Source organism: Myotis brandtii, unplaced genomic scaffold (genome assembly GCF_000412655.1).
Source record: "Myotis brandtii unplaced genomic scaffold, ASM41265v1 scaffold125, whole genome shotgun sequence".
Classification (NCBI taxonomy): Eukaryota; Metazoa; Chordata; class Mammalia; order Chiroptera; family Vespertilionidae; genus Myotis; species Myotis brandtii.
In genome coordinates this window covers 3,698,584-3,718,018 of record NW_005354385.1, presented here as the reverse complement: position 1 = coordinate 3,718,018, position 19,435 = coordinate 3,698,584, and the positions used below count along the sequence as shown (strand labels likewise).

The 19,435-nt window shown below is 42.7% G+C and overlaps 1 protein-coding gene across 1 annotated transcript in view; it reads right to left on the bottom strand.

Moving 5' to 3' along the window:
* The window catches only part of KIF5C (kinesin family member 5C), a 151,369-nt gene that overhangs the window by 66,365 nt on the left and 65,569 nt on the right, over positions 1–19,435 (bottom strand). Inside the window, exons 5-10 of the mRNA XM_005859294.2 lie at positions 17,085–17,133; positions 16,747–16,802; positions 15,945–16,032; positions 11,323–11,447; positions 7,847–7,951; positions 7,336–7,484 (exon numbers count right to left, since the gene is read on the bottom strand). Coding sequence (XP_005859356.1) covers positions 7,336–7,484; positions 7,847–7,951; positions 11,323–11,447; positions 15,945–16,032; positions 16,747–16,802; positions 17,085–17,133 — 572 coding nt within the window. The remainder of the gene's footprint in view (positions 1–7,335; positions 7,485–7,846; positions 7,952–11,322; positions 11,448–15,944; positions 16,033–16,746; positions 16,803–17,084; positions 17,134–19,435) is intronic.

Sequence of the window (19,435 nt, the reverse complement as noted above, 5' to 3'; positions counted from 1 at the left end):
CCTTTAAGTTATTTTCCTCCCACTCCCGCAGTAGTCAAGGTCCTGGTAAGAATCTGATGGCCCACTAATATTGCATGATTTGGGAAGAGTTTAACAAAGGTATGGGAGAGTGCTGGGAAATAATGAGATGATGCATACCCCACATTAGTTATGGGGAGCCATTACCACCCGTAGGCTGAGGGGGCTCGGCGGGAGGGAGCTAAGAGAAGCAGGCTGCCCAATGGGAGCAGTGACAGTCTTTAGTCTCGGGACACAGCCACCCAAAGTGACCCTGCATGGAAAGAGGCAGGAAATTAAATACCCTTTATGCGTCAATGGGTCAGTCTCGCTGTGACGTTTGATTAATCCAACGTGACCTGATCACTACAAAGGAGCACAAAGGTTTCTGAGGTATTCAGTTCCAAAGACCCTCAGGTTTTCAACCAGAGGCTCCAAGATGCACAAATAAATGCCTGCTCCACAGTTACAACCACAGCAGACACTGAGTAAACTCCTAACCAAAGGCCACGCAGGAAAAGAACCTTAATTAATCTTAGGTTTTTAACCTAACAGCAAGACTTAGCACAAATGAGCCACTTCTTAAAGGTGTAATTATCAGAGATCTGTTTTGTCGTTTTCTTTGTTTCAACATGCTTCAGAAACACCACTTAGAATTTAGATAATAGATAATCTAGGTTTGCCCCAAATGTCTTCTCCCAGTAGGGAGGGAACTAGGACCCTGTTTTTAAAAGACCTCAGAGCTAATGAATGTTAACCTTTGGAGAAGGCCAAGCACAGCAGAGAGGGCAGAGGTCACAGAACATCTTCCACCCAGACCCCCATACGGAGACAGTGAAGCCAGAAAAGGACTCTGCGGACGTGATCACTGAGGAACAGGAGGAGGGGGACCTTGCTGCCCTGCCCGTGAGCAGCATTGTTATTTCCTCCCCAGCACCTGTGGGTCCCCCTCTCACTGAATTTGTGGTTTACATGTTCAGAAGCATATGGCCAGGCTTCTAAGACTGCTGATCGTGTCCACTTCCACCAGCGAGGTTAAGTCCCCATACATGACGGCCCTCTATAGCAGCGGTTCTCAACCTGTGGGTTCCAACCTCTTTGGGGGTCAAACGACCCTTTCACAGGGGTCGCCTAAGACCATCGGAAAACACATATATAATTACATATTGTTTTTGTGATTAATCACTATGCTTTAATTATGTTCCATTTGTAACAATGAAATTGGGGGTCACCACAACATGAGGAACTGTATTAAAGGGTCGCGGCATTAGGAAGGTTGAGAACCACTGCTCTATAGGCATCCTCATAGCTGGGCACTTGAATCAACCCTGTAGAGGAAGGGAAGTCCTAGAACCACTTGGTTCGCATCCCTCTGCGTCTTGATTAATCCCATCTCCACCTAATTCCTCAAAAATTGCCTATACTCGTACTTTCTGGCCATAGTCAGTCCTAAACAATATACTGACTATGTATCATTGGAGCTTCTTCTAATTATCTTGTCCTGTGGGAGAGCCAGGAAGACGTTTGTTCTTGGTACTTTCCTGTCCTCTTGTTCTCAGCATTCTCCTTCCCTCTCCAGGTGTTCAGGACAGTGCTGACATTTGAACAAGGAGCTCTAGACAAGCCCACACCTGCAGGGATAAATCTGTAATGTGTGATTCTGCACTGTGAATGGTGTATGTATGAGAGAGACTGAGAGCCTCCCACTGTGGGGTGGGAGAGGGTGGTGAAGCAGCCTTCTCTATCAGTCAGGGTTCTCAAGAGAAACAGAACCAACAGGACAGATATAGAGAGAGATGATGGATGGGTGGATGGATGGATAGATAGATAGATAGATAGATAGATAGCATATACATATCATATACCCTATGATATATAAGTTATACCTTACATTTCTTACATTTATTTACTTATCTAAAGAACTGGGCTCACATGATTGTGGGAACTGGCAAGTCTGAAAGCCATAGGGCAGGCCAGCAGACTGGACACGCAGGCAGAAATTGACGCTGCAGTCTCAGGGCAAAATTTCTTCTCTAAGAAACTCCCATTTTTGTCCTTAAGGCCTTTGACTGATTGGGTAAAACATGGAGGGTAATGTGCTTTACTTTTTAAGTTTTTTTTTAAATTGAGGTAAGATCGTTTTATAGCATTATTTAAGTTTCAGGCATGCAACATAATTTGACATCTGTACTGTGCTCACCACACCAAATGTCTCCATCCGTTACCACAGCTGACTCCCTTTACCATTTCACCCTCCCTCCAGCCCCCTTACCGATAACCACCAATCTTTTATCTGCCTCTGTTTGTTTATTATTTTTTGTTGTTTATTCGTTTTGTTTTTGTTTTATATTCCACATATAAGTGAAATCATATGATTTTTGTTAATTTTTGTCTGACGTAATACCATCAAGGTCCATCCATGTAGTCGCAAACGGCAGGATTTCTAATGTGCTTCTACTTAGTCAACTGATGGTGGTAGATGTTAACCACATCTACAAAACAGCTTCATAGCAGCACCTACGTTAGTGTTTGAATGAATAATCGGCTACTACAGCCTGGCCGAGTTGACACATAAAACTGTCACACCTTCAGTTTGCTCTGAGTCCTAGTTCCCAGATAAAACTCCTACCTTCCTCTGGAAATGTGACTGCTACAAGTTGCCTTCCCATTTCCTGGTAAGGCCATTTCCCTGCTTGTAAGTAGGGGGGATGTAGGGAAGGAGAAATTAAAAGCTTTAACTTTTATCTTTTGAAAAGCTCTAGTCTCCAAGAAACATTAAGAAATGACCAACCTGGATGAGAATCTGGTCTCTGCTTAAACTTGTCATCCACAGTGTCTGTCCCTTCAAGAGCTGTTAATTAACCCTAGTGGTGCTTCAGCAACAGGGCCCCAACAGGGCGTGATTTGGGTCTTTTTTCATTTTATGTCAAAAGTGTATTCAAGTGTCTACATTGGCCAAAGTGCTCCCTCCAGCCCTGCAGAGAACCTGCTATTGAACTCTGGTGACATGAATTTTGCATGCACCCCACTCAGGCTTTGGCTCTGCCTGATCCAGCTGCCACTAAACTGAGCATGCAATTAAAAACAAAGAGCACATCAGGAAAAGAAGAAAGAATATTACTTCCCCTAAATTATCAATTCTTCCACATTGCACATACAAATAAACCTTTAAATTATTCATACTGGATCAATCAAAACTCTCGGTGCCAAAGATGTGCTAATTCTCCAAACTGATTGGCCTGTCCCCTCAGGGCTCCCTTTTCCCTCATTACCACCCCCAATCAAGGTACATTAAATAGGCTTCCCAGATAATTGGGTGATTTCAGCGCACACTTCTCTTTTTTTATTATTCTTTATTGTTTAAAGTACTACATATGTCTCCTTTTTCCCCCTCAGCTCATACTTCTAAAACTTATAAATATCCTTTTCGAATAGTGCTATAAAAGTACTTGGGAAGAGTAATTAAAGACTGAAAAATAAAAGGCTGGGAGCCAGAAGAATAAAAGATCAATGGGAGTGCTCTAATTTGAGTGCCCTATCCCTCGAGCAGGAACGCTCAGCTTTCCCGCAGAGCCCAGCTTTTTGACGCTCTGCTGTCTGGAAATTCACGTGTTGCCTCCTCCACTAAATTCAAAGCTCTTTGAGGACACAGAGAAGGGCTTCTACAGCTTAACTAACACAATGCTGGGCATTGCGGGACTGAAGGGGACAGGCCTGACCATACAGGAGAGCCAGACTTCCTCACTGAAAGCAGGAAACAGACACAGGGAATTTTTCCCTTTAAATTCCAGGACCTAATCTAGAATCTTGGAGAGTGCTGACTTGGTAGGCTGCCCTCGGGCCCCTGTGGACTCTACCATGTTCCTACTGCTTCAAAGGATATACTATTGTTTTATTCAGAGCATCAATACAGTATAGCCTAGCAACAAACATGGACTTTCTTCCTGTCCTTGAAAGACTGCGGAGGAATAACTGTGGCATCTCATGCTGTCCTAAGGTTTGGCCATCCCTGCAACAAGAATATAATGAACACTCGTTACACTGAATTTGAGATGTGCCCGGCAGTCTTTCCTGAGTTCAAAGTGTTTAATCTCATTAGTTATCAGATGCCATGTCTAATCCGATGTTCAGACTCGTGTCTGCTGTGTAATTGGGTTCAATGCATATATTTAACAATAAAGCAGGTAGTGGCCCCACAGAGAAGTTAGATGTCCTTGAAGAATCCATTAAGCAACTCGGAGATAGAGGGCATGGAACAAAACCTCATACATTTCTAATTATAGGCTGGAAAACAAACCAGATCTAAACACAGCCAAACCTCTGGACACAATGGTGTCACAGTTCAGCAAGTGCCCTCATGTTCTATGAATCCTACACAGTCCGCATTCGATTCATCTGTTCATTCATTTGATAAGCACCTATTCATTGACCATCTAGTGCAGCGGTTCTCAACCTGTGGGTCGAGACCCCTTTGGCAGTCAAACGACCCTTTCACAGGGGTCGCCTAAGACCATCCTGCATATCAGATATTTACATGACAATTCATAACAGTAGCAGCATTACAGTTATGAAGTAGCAACGAAAATAATTTTATGGTTGGGTCACAACATGAGGAACTGTATTTAAAGGGCCAGAAGGTTGAGAACCACTGATGTAGTGTGTGCTGCTGGTGCTGGGCTCTTGTTGGGACAACTGAGGTCAATGATAAACCTAGTCCCTCCCCTCGTGGAGCTCAGTATCCAGATGACCCTGACAAAAGACTAGAGGCCAACCTATTTCATTTGAAAATATAATTGGCATGCCTGAAATCCCAAATTATCAGCAGTATTTACTTCATCCTTCATTCTGGAAACTTAATTCTAATTCCACATCATTCAGTCCTGTCCGTCACATTACAGTCCTACCCGTCCATTACCGTGCCTTTCCCAAGCCTCAGCGCATCCGGTTGTCGCAGACCGTTGAAGACGGAGGGGAAGGGGAACTTGCGATCACTGAATGCCAATTACATGCCAGCCCTGTGCTAAGTAAAACCTGAAGCAACTCATTTAATCCTCCCAACAATTCTCAGAAGTGGGTGTTATTACAGTTCTTCCTACAGGCGAGGCTGACACAGAAGAGAGAGAGAGAAAGAGAGGGAATGAGAGAGCGAGAGAGAGAGAGAGAGAGAGAGAGAATGGGTCAGAGCAGAACTTAGCTTCAAACCTGGAGTCACTGATCCTGGGGGCCCATGCTCATCAAGGTTCCTGATCAGCACCCAGGATGTAAGAGGCTGCGAGTCAAATAATACAGTCTCCACCCTATGATATCCGACATGTTAGTCATTTACCAGCTGTGTGGCCTCAGGTACCGCACCTCATGGCTCTGAACCTCAGCCTCAATTTCCTGGTACCTAGTAAAATTTCTAAGAGGATTCTGACATGCCTGGCAATACTAGGCCCTAATAAAAAGTGCCGGTGATGAGGACTATGATGACTGTCTCACTAAGATCAGAAGAAAGAAACTAACCATTTGGACTTGCTCCTTAAACTCTTCCTATCGACAGCTGCAAGTGCCCACTGACAGCAGCAACCTTGAGAGAGACAGCCCAACGCCCCAGCATGACTCTGGCTTGCAAAGGTTCAGGTGATTTTTGCCTTGCACGTAAAAATTTCTTTTAAAGAGATGTTTCCTTTCTAAATGCAGTTGGTGCTGGTTTGCTCACACATGTCTTCAGAGGAAACTGTTAAAGCTTAAGTTTAAGAAGCTGGGGGAGCAGGGCAGGCAGGATGATCAGCATAGCATTCTACGTTGCCCATAGCAAATACTCATTTATAAAAGAAAGTGCTATCCTTCTGCCATCCAGTGAGCTAAGCATTTGGCTAATCAAGGAAGTGATCTGAGAGGAAGTAAAGGACCCAAATCCAGTTTAAAAGATATATTAGTTCTACAAAACTTCAGTGTAATTATTATTTATTTAGACATCCCACAGGTGCCATGACTGTGTAATTCTATGTTCTGTTGAGGGCTCAGGAAATGACTGGGGTTTAATGCAGTTTAAACAAGCCACAATTTCCCATACAGAATGCCCACCCCCATGTGTGCTGTCTCTGGGGATCTTAAACTATTTCTTGAGTATAACTAAACAACGTACTCCCAGGAGGAAGGTAGAGGGAGTGCTCTGTACATCCATCTAAAAATGAAGCTGCTAAAGCCCACAGGGAGCTGGTCACTAGTCTAAAGATCACACAAGTGTTCCGAATTAAAGGGAATGCCAGCAGTGGAATTCACATCTCCCAGCCGGAGGTCCGGGCTCAGCCCACTGAGCACTAAAGATGCTCAGATCACCCAAATCCATAGCATCCAAGCATTCTGGGAACTAGCACCTGAGGTCACCAGGCTGGGAGGATGGGGCTAACACCTAGAACGGAGGGACCATGACTGCAGGTCAGGCCTTGGGTAACGGGGGTCGGGGGTGGGGTGTGGTGGGGGGGCAAGAAAGGAAAGGATGGTATGAACTAATCCACACACGTGACCATTGTTTCAGGGTCACTGAAGTGTCTCTGCTGCCTGCCTGTTACCACAGCCCAGACGTCTAGGAAATCCCACATGGACATTTTGAAGGCGAGAAGATGGCGGCTGTCTTGCCCTTTCCTCGACATATATTCTGTGCCTCCTACCCCAGGGTTAGTATGAGGCTTCCTTTCCCCCATTTTAATACTTACGCAACTACTCTACATTCATCTCAGTCTCTGGTGTGCTATCAGCACCTCTGCAATGAATTTCAAATACTGGAGTTAAAGGTAGTTAGTTACCAGTCTTGAGTTGTATACCTTTGAAAACCTGTAAACCTGAGAGGCAGATTTTTTTTCTTTTTACTATTGATTTTAGAGAGAGAGGGGAAGGGGCAGGAGGAGAGGGGGGGATTTTTGTTGTTCCACTTATTTATGCATTCATTGATTGCTTCTTATATGTGCCCTTACTGAAGATCAAACCACAACAACCTTGGCATATCAGGATGATGCTCTAACAAACTGAACTACCCGGCCAGAGCCTGGGATTCAGACTTAATTCCAAGAAGAACAAAAGCAACACTCCACTGAATTACCAACAATCATATCAATCTTAAGTTTGAGTGTTGTTTTTTAACATCATACCTTTGATTGGCATATTCCTGCCCATTATTTTAAAACATGATTATGCCTTTGGCTTCAATAAGTGATGCCTAAAGTTTACAGATCACCTGTTAGATGCAATTTAGTAATAAGCTACTTGCCCCCTTCACTCTATTTCCTGTCCGACACTAGCCCCTTGCCACTCCTATGACCCAGCTCCCAGCATGAGTAGCGAGACCACACCCACCTTTGTCCAAACATCAATGTAGATTTGGTCTCAGCTTCATTGAAGACAGAAGGAGAACAGCAAATAACAATAGTAGTTCTACAGTTCCCACCCAGAGAGTCCTGAAGAATCCGAGTCATCTTGCTGTCCCGATACGGCACGTGTGTTTTCTATTTAGGAAAAGAAAAAGCATTGGTTGTGACAGCCCATTCAAAGAAAAAACACAGAGGCAAGCAAGTTAGTTTTGAGGACACTGGGCTTAGAAACACGTGTGAAATAAGAATTGGTTGCCGGTTCTTTGGATCTTGCCAAAGTTTAGCATGCCCATTCGGGGAAATTAGCATTTCCATTCACACGTTTTAATGGACCAGATCCCCCAGCAAGCAAGGTGCCCATCACCAAGATTCAAGATTCCCTCCGGCCCTTCCAAACCAAAACAAGCAAATCTCTGGAGTGTGTGGCAAAGAGCACACGGACCCAAAAAGGCAACTTCTCATAATATCATTTAATAGATGGGGTCAGGATCACTTACTGTCCCTTCTGCCAAGGCAGAGATCACGTTTCCAAGAGCAGACAAAGACTTATTGATATTTTTAGCTTCGTCGAGAACGGCTCCCTCGGCACCAGTTTTGCTGACCTATGAAAGAGAGAGCAGTGAGCTGCACAGGCCAGCAAAGCACAGTCGGAAATTCCAATTCACAGGAGGGCAAATGGGGCAGGTGGGGGCGGTGAATCCTCCTGGCTCCTGAAATACAAGGAGAAGGAGAAGTAAGTAAGGATCACACTGATAAAACCTTCCCTTGTGCCAGAGGCGGGGGATTTGCTCTCTCGCTTGTCATTTTCCTCTCGATTAGCTTTAGGGGAACGGCTGGAAAGCCTCCAGTGGTGGAGCTGCGGATGCATCCCCGGGGGCATCATCCAGGAAAAGCAGGCCCGAAAGTGCTGTCACTGGGAAAAGGCCTGGCCCTGGGACACTGAGCCGCAGCCTCCACTCCGGGGGGAGCTGGGGGAGCAAATGCTGTCTGGGCCACAGTGAAAGGACATGTTGGGAACGTGTAAACCATGAGCTCCAACTTCAGGCAAAGGACAAGGGGTGGTGTGGATGGCTGTCCATACTCTCTCTGTTCCTTCCTCACTGAACCATGGCAAGGAAAAAAGGTACAATTATCCAAAAGAAAAAAAAAAACTGCCCTGGCCAGTGTGGCTCAGTTGGTTGGAGAGTCCTCCCATACACGAAAAGGTGGCAGGTTCGATTCCCGGTCAGGACACATACCCAGGTTGTGGGTTCTGTCCCTGGTCAGGATGTGTGCAAGAGGCAACCGACTGATGTGTCTCTCTCACATTGATGTTTCTCTCTCTCCCTTTCACTCTCTCTCTCCCCCTTCCTCTCTCTAAAAAAAATCAATAAAATTTTAAAATAAGGAAAAACACTATTTTTTTAGTCATTAACACAACTTTAATTAGAATTAATAGTTTAGATGAAGAGCATTAGAAGAGTTTAAAATCAACTTCGGAAAAATCACATTTTCATACAGGAATTAAAACAGGCCAGCAGAAGTCCCAAAAAAGGTGCAGCTTGTCTTATTGCACTTGGATGGAATACACTGGCCGGGGCAGTGTGATACCTGGGCTATGTGAGACCAGGAAGAGGGACAAGCACAGAGGACAAACCCCCAGGCAGTATGTATCCCGCCTTCCAAACCCTCCGGTGGCCTTGAAAATAGTCAGCATCTTCGAAACACTCAACTAGAGCCCTTTACAAAAATGGCTACTGTGTCATCAACATTTTTAGTTTAGGTATGAAAAGTCAAAAAAATGTATATTACATCGAGAAGTTGTCTTTTTTCCTCTGCAGCCAGAGGGAGCACACACAGTTCCTCCTCTGCTGTGTTATTGCTGGTAATTTAGTATTTATAGTATTTGCTGTCGGGAGAGAGCAGTTCACAGATGCTAGAAAAAAGGGGAACTCAACATGATTCATAGCTCTGCTGACTGGACGGACGATGCCAGGTCAGCAGCTGCTGTCTACAGAAAGAAAAGTGGGGAAGTAATTTTTAACTGCACAAAGACGGGTTTCAATTATGTATAAAGGAGAAACTCCTAACAACAGAGATGAATGAATGCATGTCCAGGGGTAGATTTTTTCAAATAGGATAGATTCTCATCTCTCTGGGAATTGTGTGGGGGGGCACCCCTGCTTACAGATAGAGAACTAATACAGCTGATGGGCCACAAACAATACAGTCTATTCACATGGCGTTGTTTAACACGCTTTCATATCAGAGCGTCTTAACTCCATGAAATATGCAAGACAGGTACAACTCCTTCCTCTTCCAGACAAGAAAAATTTAAGTTCCAGGGATGTCCAATCACCAGCCTAAGGGAAGAATGCCACTTAGAGGAATCGGGGACTAAAGCTCGGAGTTCTGTTCTCCTAGATCACACTGACACGTCCGTGTAGATGCATCTAGGGCAGCCGTGGGCAAACTATGGCCCGCGGGCCGGATCCGGCCTGTTTGAAATGAATAAAACTAAAAAAAAAAAAAAAAGACCATACCCTTTTATGTAATGATGTTTACTTTGAATTTATATTAGTTCACACAAACACTCCATCCATGCTTTTGTTCCGGCCCTCCGGTCCAGTTTAAGAACCCATTGTGGCCCTCGAGTCAAAAAGTTTGCCCACCCCTGATCTAGGGCAAAGGAAAACACGTGTGAGCAGGAGAAAGGGCGTGGGACCACAACTCTCAGATGTCTCGTAAGTATCATAATGAGCGAGAGCCACCAGCCCTGTGCAGAGGACAGTACTTGGGCCCTAAGTGCTCATCCCTATGCTCCAAAGGGAAAGAGGACAAGCTCGGGAAGAGCGAAGGGTGACTGGACTCCTTGTGGGGACCCAAACAGTTGGTGTGGCAACAAAGTAGAGCCTGGCTGCCAATGGTTAGTTGGGAACTAAGCAATGCTACTCTGCATCCCGTGCTGGTGCGCCTGTTTAAAGGTACAGACCCATGCCAGTAAAATTTTAGATTTCCAACCAGGAACATCCAGGTGATTTTCTGCTCACGGCTTTACAAAGGCATACATGAGAACAACACAAGTAGCCATCACTTACGGGGATATTAGTGGCCATAAGGTGGCGTCCGGCCCCTCAGCAGTGGGGTGCAGTTAAGTGGGGATCAATGACACAGTCCAGGAGACTGACAGCTCCAGGGTGAGCCCTGATTGGGGACAGTCAGCACAATGGCAGTGTTGATGGACAGGCCATGTGGCGTCCCCCAAGGGGGCAGAGTCCCCAAGCCAGGGTGTGGCAGCAGGAGCGTCTGGAGCTGCCATGGAAGTGAGGCTGGTCGGGGCAGGTAGAAGGTTCTGGAAGCTTATTCGGTCTGAAGTATGGCCTCAGCCAGGGCCTGGGAGAGCATGGGACAGGATACAGATGCCAAAAAGAGCCCTGACAAAACCAGAGAAGGGCTGGGGCTCGTAGCCTCATAGCCTGAAGGAGGAAGTGAGGCTGCCACGTGAGGCACCGTTCCACACCACTGCAGAGAGAAGCCGGGAAGGGGGAGAGCCCAGGTTCCTGATCTTCCATCAGCAACACACCTGCTGAGGCAGGGCCGCCACATTCCAACCCAATGCCCTTCCCTGGCCTATTTGCGTCTGGAATAACGTGGAGCTCTTCCCTTTTCTCAGAAGGGCTTGGCAAAGGCAGATTTGCAAATGCTCACTGCCAAGCTAAGTTCACCCCAACACTTGCCTAATGTCATCTTCAGAGCCCATTAGCCATAAATCAGAGCTGGCATTCAAAGCACCCCGCGACGTGAACAGGGACTTCAGGACCGGGAAAGAGGAGCAGGGAAGCAAAGGTTAAATTTAATAACATCTTGGCACAACATCAGAAACTTTAAAAGCTCTTTAAAACCAGGAAATAGAAAGGCATAAAAATTATACCATTGCACAGTGAAGCAAATAACAGGGGGAAATTATAGCTAATACAAATAAAGAACCAATTACCTTTTCGCTCCCGGCCAAATCAACCAGATAAAGCTTCCCACTGAGTTTTTTCTCGGTCTCTACATTCTCTTGTTTAATATTAATCAGGAAGATACTGTGACTTCTAGAGCTGTGTTCGTTCATGTCTAAAAAGGAAAACAGTTACTGTTCTACAAAGAACACATACATTTAGGTAGCCAGCCACTCATCTGAAAAGCACAACAAGTCATCTAATAGCTCCATTTGTTAAAGTCAAGCCAATTTTAAAAATGATCTGAGACCACCATTTCTCCTTAAAAGCAATGCTCATTCCAGAAAGGAAAGATTTTAAATACCTTTAAGTGGCAAAGAAATTAATCTAAAATCTTAGCTGATGGGACAGTGGTTCTCAACCTTCCTAATGCCACGACCCTTTAATACAGTTCTTCATGTTGTGGTGACCCCCAACCATAAAATTATTTTCGTTGCTACTTCATAACTGTAATTTTGCTACTGTTATGAATCGTAATGTAAATACCTGATATGCTGGATGTATTTTCAGGGGTCGCGACCCACAGGTTGAGAACCGCTGGTTTAAGATAACAGATTCTCTGCTCCAGCCGAGAGACCCACCTCCAGCACCCACACTAGCTGACCCGCTGTCGGGGGAGCTCACAGCCTCCTTCCCCGCCTCACTCTAACCCCCTCAGCCTTCATCATCATGATCAGTCCCTGCCGTACTCCATCTTCTTCATGTGCGTAGTGTTGCCTTATCAGTAGTATCATAAACTTTCTTTAGGAAGTATTAGGGATTAAAACATACACCTCTTCGATAACCCATGCTAGGTGCAAAGATTAAATATGCTGCATTAGGACTGAGTACTGGAAATAAAAATCTTTTTGTTCCCTGGTCTTCGTTCACCAGGCGGGCAGAGACCCCAGTGACTGTCTTATTCAACCCCTACTCGCAATCATTTCTTAAAACCACCTCACCACATTATATGGGAAAAAACCCTGAAGATTCCACACACAAAGAAATGTTAGAATAAACTCAACAAACTAGCAGGATACCAAAGCAACACATAAAAGTAAGTTGCATTTCTACATACTAACAATGAACATTCCAAAAACGACATTAAGAAAACAATTCTATTTAAAATAGCAATAAAAAAGATACTTAGGAATAAACAACCAAGGAAGCAAAAGACCTGTACACTGAAAACTACAAAATGTTGCTAAAAGAAATTAAAGAAGACAAAAAATCAAGACATTTGTGTTCTTGGATTAGAAGATTTAATATTAAGCTGTCGATACTATCAAAAGTGATCTTCAGATTCAATGTAATCTCTATCAAAATCTCAATGATGCTTTTCTTTTTTATATAAATACATTTTTGTTGATTTCAGAGAGGAAAGGAGAGGAAGAGAGAGATAGAAACATCAGGGATGAAAGAGAATCATTGATCAGCTGCCTCCTGCACACCCCCAGAAATCAAACCATGACCTCTTGGTTTCTAGGACAATGCTCAACCACTGAGCCACGCCAGTTGGGATCAATGATGCTTTTTATAGAAATAGAAAGGTCCATCCTAATTCATATGGAATCTCAAGATATCCCAAAGAGCCAAAACAATCTTGAAAAGGAACAAAGTTGGAGGTCTCTCACTTACTGATTTCAAAATTTACTACAAAACTACAATAATCAAAACAGTATGGTGCTGGCATAAAGACAGGCATATAAACCAATGCAACAGAGAGCCCAGAAATAAACCCTCACATAATACGGTCAAATAATTTTCAACAAGAGTGTCAAGATCACTCAATGGGGAAAGTACAATCTCTTCACCAAATGGTGCTCGGAAAACTGGATATCCATATGCAAAAAAAAAAAAAATGAAGTTGGACACTTACCTTAGGTCACACAAAAAATTAAGTCAAAAAGGATCAAGGACCCAAATGTAAAAGCTAAAACTATAAACCCTTAGAAGAAAACACAGGGGGAACGCTTCATGACACTGGATAGGCAATAATTTCTTGGGTCTGACAACAAAAACGCAAGCAACTAGAGAAAAAAATAAATTGGACTTCATCAAAATTAAAAACTTTTATGCATCGCTAGATGGTTTGGCTCAGTGGATGGAGCATGGGCCTGTGGACTGAAGGGTCCTGGGTTTGATTCTGGTGAAGGGCACGTGCCTGAGTTGTGGGCTCAATCCCCCATAAGGGGGCGTGCAGGAGGCAGTCGATCAGTGATTGATGTTTCTATCTCTCTCTCCCCCTCTCCCTTCCTCTCTGAAATCAATAAAATATATTTAAAAAAACAAAACTTTTATGCATCAAAGGACATTATTAACAGAGTAAAAAGACAACTCACAGAATGAGAAAAAATACTTGCAAATCATATATCTGATAAGGGATTGATATTCACAATGTATAAAAAACTCCTACAAATCAACAACAAAAAAATAACCCAACTTAAAATGGGCAAAGGACTTGAATAGACATTTCTCCAAACATGTACAAATGGCCAATAACCAAATGAAAAAATGCTCAACATCACTAATCAAAACCACAATGAGATACCATTTCACATCCATTAGAATGGCTACTAAAGCAAACCAACCAACCAAACAAAAAACAAACAAAAAAACAGAAAAGAATAAGTGTTACCAAGGATGTGGAGAAACTGCAACTCTTGTGTACTGTTGATACGAATGCAAATGATGCAGCTGCTATAGGAAACAGTATGGCAGTTTCTTAAAACCTTAAAAATAGAATTACCATATGATTCAGCAATTCCACTTCTGGGTTTATACCCAAAAGAACGGAAAGCAGAAACTTGGACAGGTATTTATACATCCATGTTCAAGGCAGCACTATTCACAGTAGCCAAAAGATGGAAGCAACACAAGTATCCATCTATGGATGAACGGATAAACAAAGTGTGGTATATACATGCAGTGCATTGTCATTCAGCCTTAAAAAGAACAAATTCCAACATGATACAACATGAATGAATCTTGAAGACATTATGCTAAGTGAAATAAGCAAGTCATAAAAGAACTTGTATCATTCCAGTTATATGAGGTACCTCGTTGTCAAATTCACTGAGACAGAAAGTAGAATGGTGGTTACCAGGGGTTGGGAGGAAAGAGTCTAGGAAGTTATTATTCAATGGGTGTATGGAGTTCCAAAATTCTGTAAATAGTGGTGATGACTGCATAACATTGTGAATGTACTTACTGTCACTGTATATTTAAAATGGTTAAAATGGTAAATTTTATGTTATGTTTATTTTACCACAATAATTTTAAAAACCACTTTACTGGAATAAGAAAAATAGTAATGTTCTGGACCAAAAGTTCTGAACTAAGGTGCCAACATGGCTTGTCATAAACAATTCATGACTAACAATAGCCTAAGAAACCAAGTGAGTAATTCCTTTATAAATGAGCAATGCTATTACCATAAGAATATGAGTCTTACATTCTTTCATGTACTAGTATGTGTATCAGTGTCCTGGTGTGTGTGTGTGTGTGTGTGTGTGTGTGTGTGTAAGCAGAAGAGAAAGAAGTACACAATTACAGGCTCCCCTATGAAATTTGCCACATATATGAATAACACCTGATATGTTTGTTGGGGTAGAGAATAGGTAAAGAATTACAGTGCTGGATCGCAGAATAATAGAACCTTGGGTGGGAGAGACTTACAGAGGCTAGATCAGTCAATATCTGTATCTCTTCTACCTATACAGGAACTCACGCCTTCTCCGATGGCAGGCTTTATCTGGGGCAGGATTAGAGTTCCTGTGGTAGCTAGGCCAAAACCTGCCACCCTGTAGCTCCAACAGTCCTGGTGTTCTATCCATTCAGATCAAACAAAGGAAGTTGACTGTTTCTTAATGTCAGTCCTTTACATATGTTAAGAAATAGTGCATTGTCCATAGTCCTCCCCAGATTTATTTCTCTCTATTCTAAGCTAGAAAGCCTTAGCTCTTTCAGCTCGTCTTCATAGGAAGTCACTCTCATTCATCCATATCCCTCTGAGTAAGACGGACAGCCCCCATTTTTCATGGAACCTCTGCCATCAAACACTGCAGACCTGCTTCCCTGATGTGTGTGCACATGCAAGGAAGGAAAGGAAAAGTAACCAAGCTGGCCTGAACGTGTTATTAACACGGCATCAAAAAGGTTTCAATAATGCTCTCCACTTTCTGAGATCCTCCTTCCTTTTCCTTTTATACAGAGGGCAGGACTCTAATATGGTTTCTTCCCATGTGTATGCCTGTAGAATTTGTCAGTTTGGATTTTTAAAAAATACCTGAACAATAACATAGCTAAAATAAGTAAACTTAGAAGTTTACTTTTCCCCCACTTTGGTTGTTAAGTTGGTTAGTTGGTTGGCTGGTTGGTTGGTTGGTTGGTTGCCCCAGGGTTCAGGCTTAGGCTGTTGCCAGGTTCCAATGAGTCCCACCCAATAGTGCCAAGAGTACCCTGGACAGCAGGAGGCGCTGTTTCCCACAGCCTGCCTAGATACACTGCACTTCCCTTGTGTTTTCATCTCAGTCACTGCTTTCAATCGCCTTTATTTCATATGGACCTCCTGGTGGGTAGGCAAACATTTGTATCCAAAGTTAGAGGGGAGGAAACACCACACCGTGCTTACTTGTTACAGCCACGTGTCGGTTTGCTTTGCCTTCATCTATCACATCCATGACTTCCTCGGGGCTGGATACAAACCGCTCAGTGCATCCCTGCAAGACAATCAGTTCAGGTTCACTGTTAAAAGACTGAAAAGTAACAATACTTGAGACAGCTAAATATATTCCCATTTCTCCTCGAGATGTGCAGAGAAAGAGAAGGGCTGCAAGGCTGATCCAACAACTTTCCTCCCCTTGCCTAAGGCTTGAATTCTACATTTAAAAAGAAGGCTGAGCAACCCCTAGGAAACTCAGAAATAAACCAGAAAAGAAGCCGAATTTCCCTAGATTTCTGAGTACATATTCAAACTCAACAGCAGCGAAGACAGAAATAAAGAAGAAAATCAATGACAGAAAAAGAAATAGATGAACTTTTGCTTTGTCTTCCATCTTTATTTATTACCATCTAGCCACCAACTTTAATTAAACACTTTGAAGTGCTGCATAATGCTATAATAGGCTTCCCTTAACAGCAAAGTATAAACAACTATACTCAATACCAAAGCCCTTTTAAATGTAAATAATAAATGTTTGTTCACTCTGCAATTCTCGGCATGGGATTAGACATCTGTGATACATTCACATAGAGAGATATGATTGAAGACATTAAATGTCTATTTTTTAACCAGGTGAATTTTAAATGTAAGAAACATGATTAAATAGCTGTATGTGCTTTATATATGTAATATTCTGGGCATCTCATGTACTGATTATTATGACAGTGAATGGAGATAAATTGATTGCACATCAATCAAGTTTTCCTCATACCTTTACATATGGGACTCTGTTTTTATCTTCATGAACAGCCAAGTTTGTCTTGGATACTATAGAGATAATAATGATGACATGCAAAGAAGAAAAGAAAAGTTAAAGACCCTGTATTGGTGGAAAAACAGAAATTGTTACAAAAGATAGGCAAACCTATCTCTTTGCAATATAAATGGAAAAGTTTAAGCCTTGGATGAGAATAAGCAGACAGTCTGAAGGCAAGAGAACACCTCTAATACACTTTCATTAATTCCTTAAGCAGAAATGCTATGCATCAGTTCAACCTCCCTACACTTTAGTTACAGAACAAATAAAGGACAAGCATTTGGGTTACTTACCGTCGAGTAAGTCCCTGATTTTGTCCAAGTAGATCTCAAAATAGGAAACCTGTTAAAAGCAAATTAAGTTTGAAATAGAAATGCCACACTATATTACAAAAATATCATTATTAGAACTTACAAAGCTTTTTTCATGCATCAGCTAAGAAGAGTAGGAAGGGGTCCAGAGTGAAGATTTAGAGCCACAGCATGCGGAGCCCTCTCTCCTGTATCCCCCGCTTCCCGCTTTGCCAGCTTGCTCTAGGAGTCCCAGCTCAGTGTGGCCACTCGCCATCCCCGCTTATCACAGCTCCCTATGGTTCGAGCCAGGTGTTATTTACATCATGTGCTAGACAGCCACTTACAGGACTCTAGCCTTTACTTTAGATGAGCACCAAGCAAACTTCTGGGGATGACAACAGCTGGAATAGAAAACGTTCTTTGCAAGTAATTGCCAAAAATCAGTAGGCCTTAGCTTATGCCTGATATTGACAGCCTCATCTGACTAGGGTGGGAGCATGACCGAAACATTCAAGGAGGTGGGGAGGGTGGTAAAGGCAGTTTACTTAGAGCTATAAGAGCTCAGAAAAGTAACTGGGAGAGAAATCATGATCGTGGCAGGTTTAGGGAGTCCAGGAAGGATTTGAACAAAATCTGATTTAATGAAAGACAACTAGCCTGTAAGAGGGAAAGAAAGCCTTCCAATTAATTACTCTCAAATTAATTACAGCTCCAGCACCACCTACATCAGCATCTCCCATAGCATTTGTTTAAATTGCAAAGGCCTGAACCCGACTGCAGTCCTCCTGGAGCCAAATTTCAAAGAATAGGACCCAGGAATCAGCTCCTCAACTCCCCAGGTTGTTCATACGATGGCTAACGTCTGAGAACAACTTTAACCAAATGTGATCTTGGAAATTTAATTCACATGTAACCAAGATCCTAGGCCTCAATTTTCCCATCTATTAAATAAAGCCATTAGACTTGATGATGTCAAAAAGTCCCTCTAGGACAGTGGTTCTCAACCTTGGCTGCACATTAGAATCACCTGGGAATCTTTTTTAAAATCCTGATTTCTGGGCCTCATCCTCTGGAAATTCTGTTTTTGTTATGTGGTGGGGCCACAACATTAGTAACAAAGAAACAGAATTTCCAGAGGATGAGGCCCAGAAATCAGGATTTTGAAAAGATTCCCAGGTGATTCTAATGTGCAGCCAAGGTTGAGAACCACTGCTCTAGGATTTTCCATTCTGCCTACACGTGCCTTCTGCCTCCCAGGCCAAATGTTCTCTTTTATGTTCATGGGTATTTTTGGAAATCTAAACAAAGGAATGGACAAAAATTATTTTAAACCCTGCATGTGAGCATGACCAATGGACACAGACAATAGGAGGGTGGGGGCATGTGTTGGGGGGCTGGAGCGGGCGGGGAGAGGTCAATGGGGGGAAAAGGAGATATATGTCAAACTTTCAACAATAAAGAATTTTTTAATTATTTTTAAAAATAAAGTTGAAAAAAATAGTTGTGAAGTTGGGATGTGACTCTACAGATGAAATCTCACCTCCACATCCCAGCTCTGGACCAATCTTGCCTCTAGTCAGGCAACAAGCAAAGATTTTGTTACCTGGTAATGGTTCATCATCTTTCGTCTGCATCTCATGACTTCCTAGTATCTCTGAAATCTGGGGTCCCGACTTCAAACCCTGGAATCTATATCTGAGCATCCTCTCCAGGTTGTCTATCTCCCTAACAATCTCTGCCTGCTCAAATGTCTGTCAAACTCCCGTTACTGAGCTGTGTCTGCTATGGATACATCTACCTGACCTTTGAAAGACCCACTGCTCCCATTCCTGGAATCTATAGGCCTGTGGCTTCTAATCTTAAATATCTCTCCCTAACCCAGCCCTTAATGCAACTAACTCCAACCCATTCTATGTATTCCAGGATTCTCTGATTTTCAATATGACATTTTTGGTATCTTTGAAATCTTAAACATGTGCCCTTATTTCCATAGATTACTAGTATAGATAAAATTAAGTACCTCTAAAATGCAATTTGAACTAGATATTAGCAAATCTGGCCATTAGAACTCTGTCTACATTTAATATAAGTAGAAAGAGAATCTGAGTTATTCATTTCTTTTTACCACAACAGGTAATGAGCGCTTTTAACTTTGCCAATTTTGTCACTTCAAATACTTTGTGAGGCCAGGTAAAAGAAAAATAGATAGGCATTGTTTGGCATTAAGAAAACGCATAATCAGAAATGTTTAAAACCACTGTGGGACCTACTTTAAGGAACAGATTTTCTTTTTCTTTTTTTTTATTATTCTTTTAAAAAAAATATTATAATAAGTATTACAAAGGGTATTA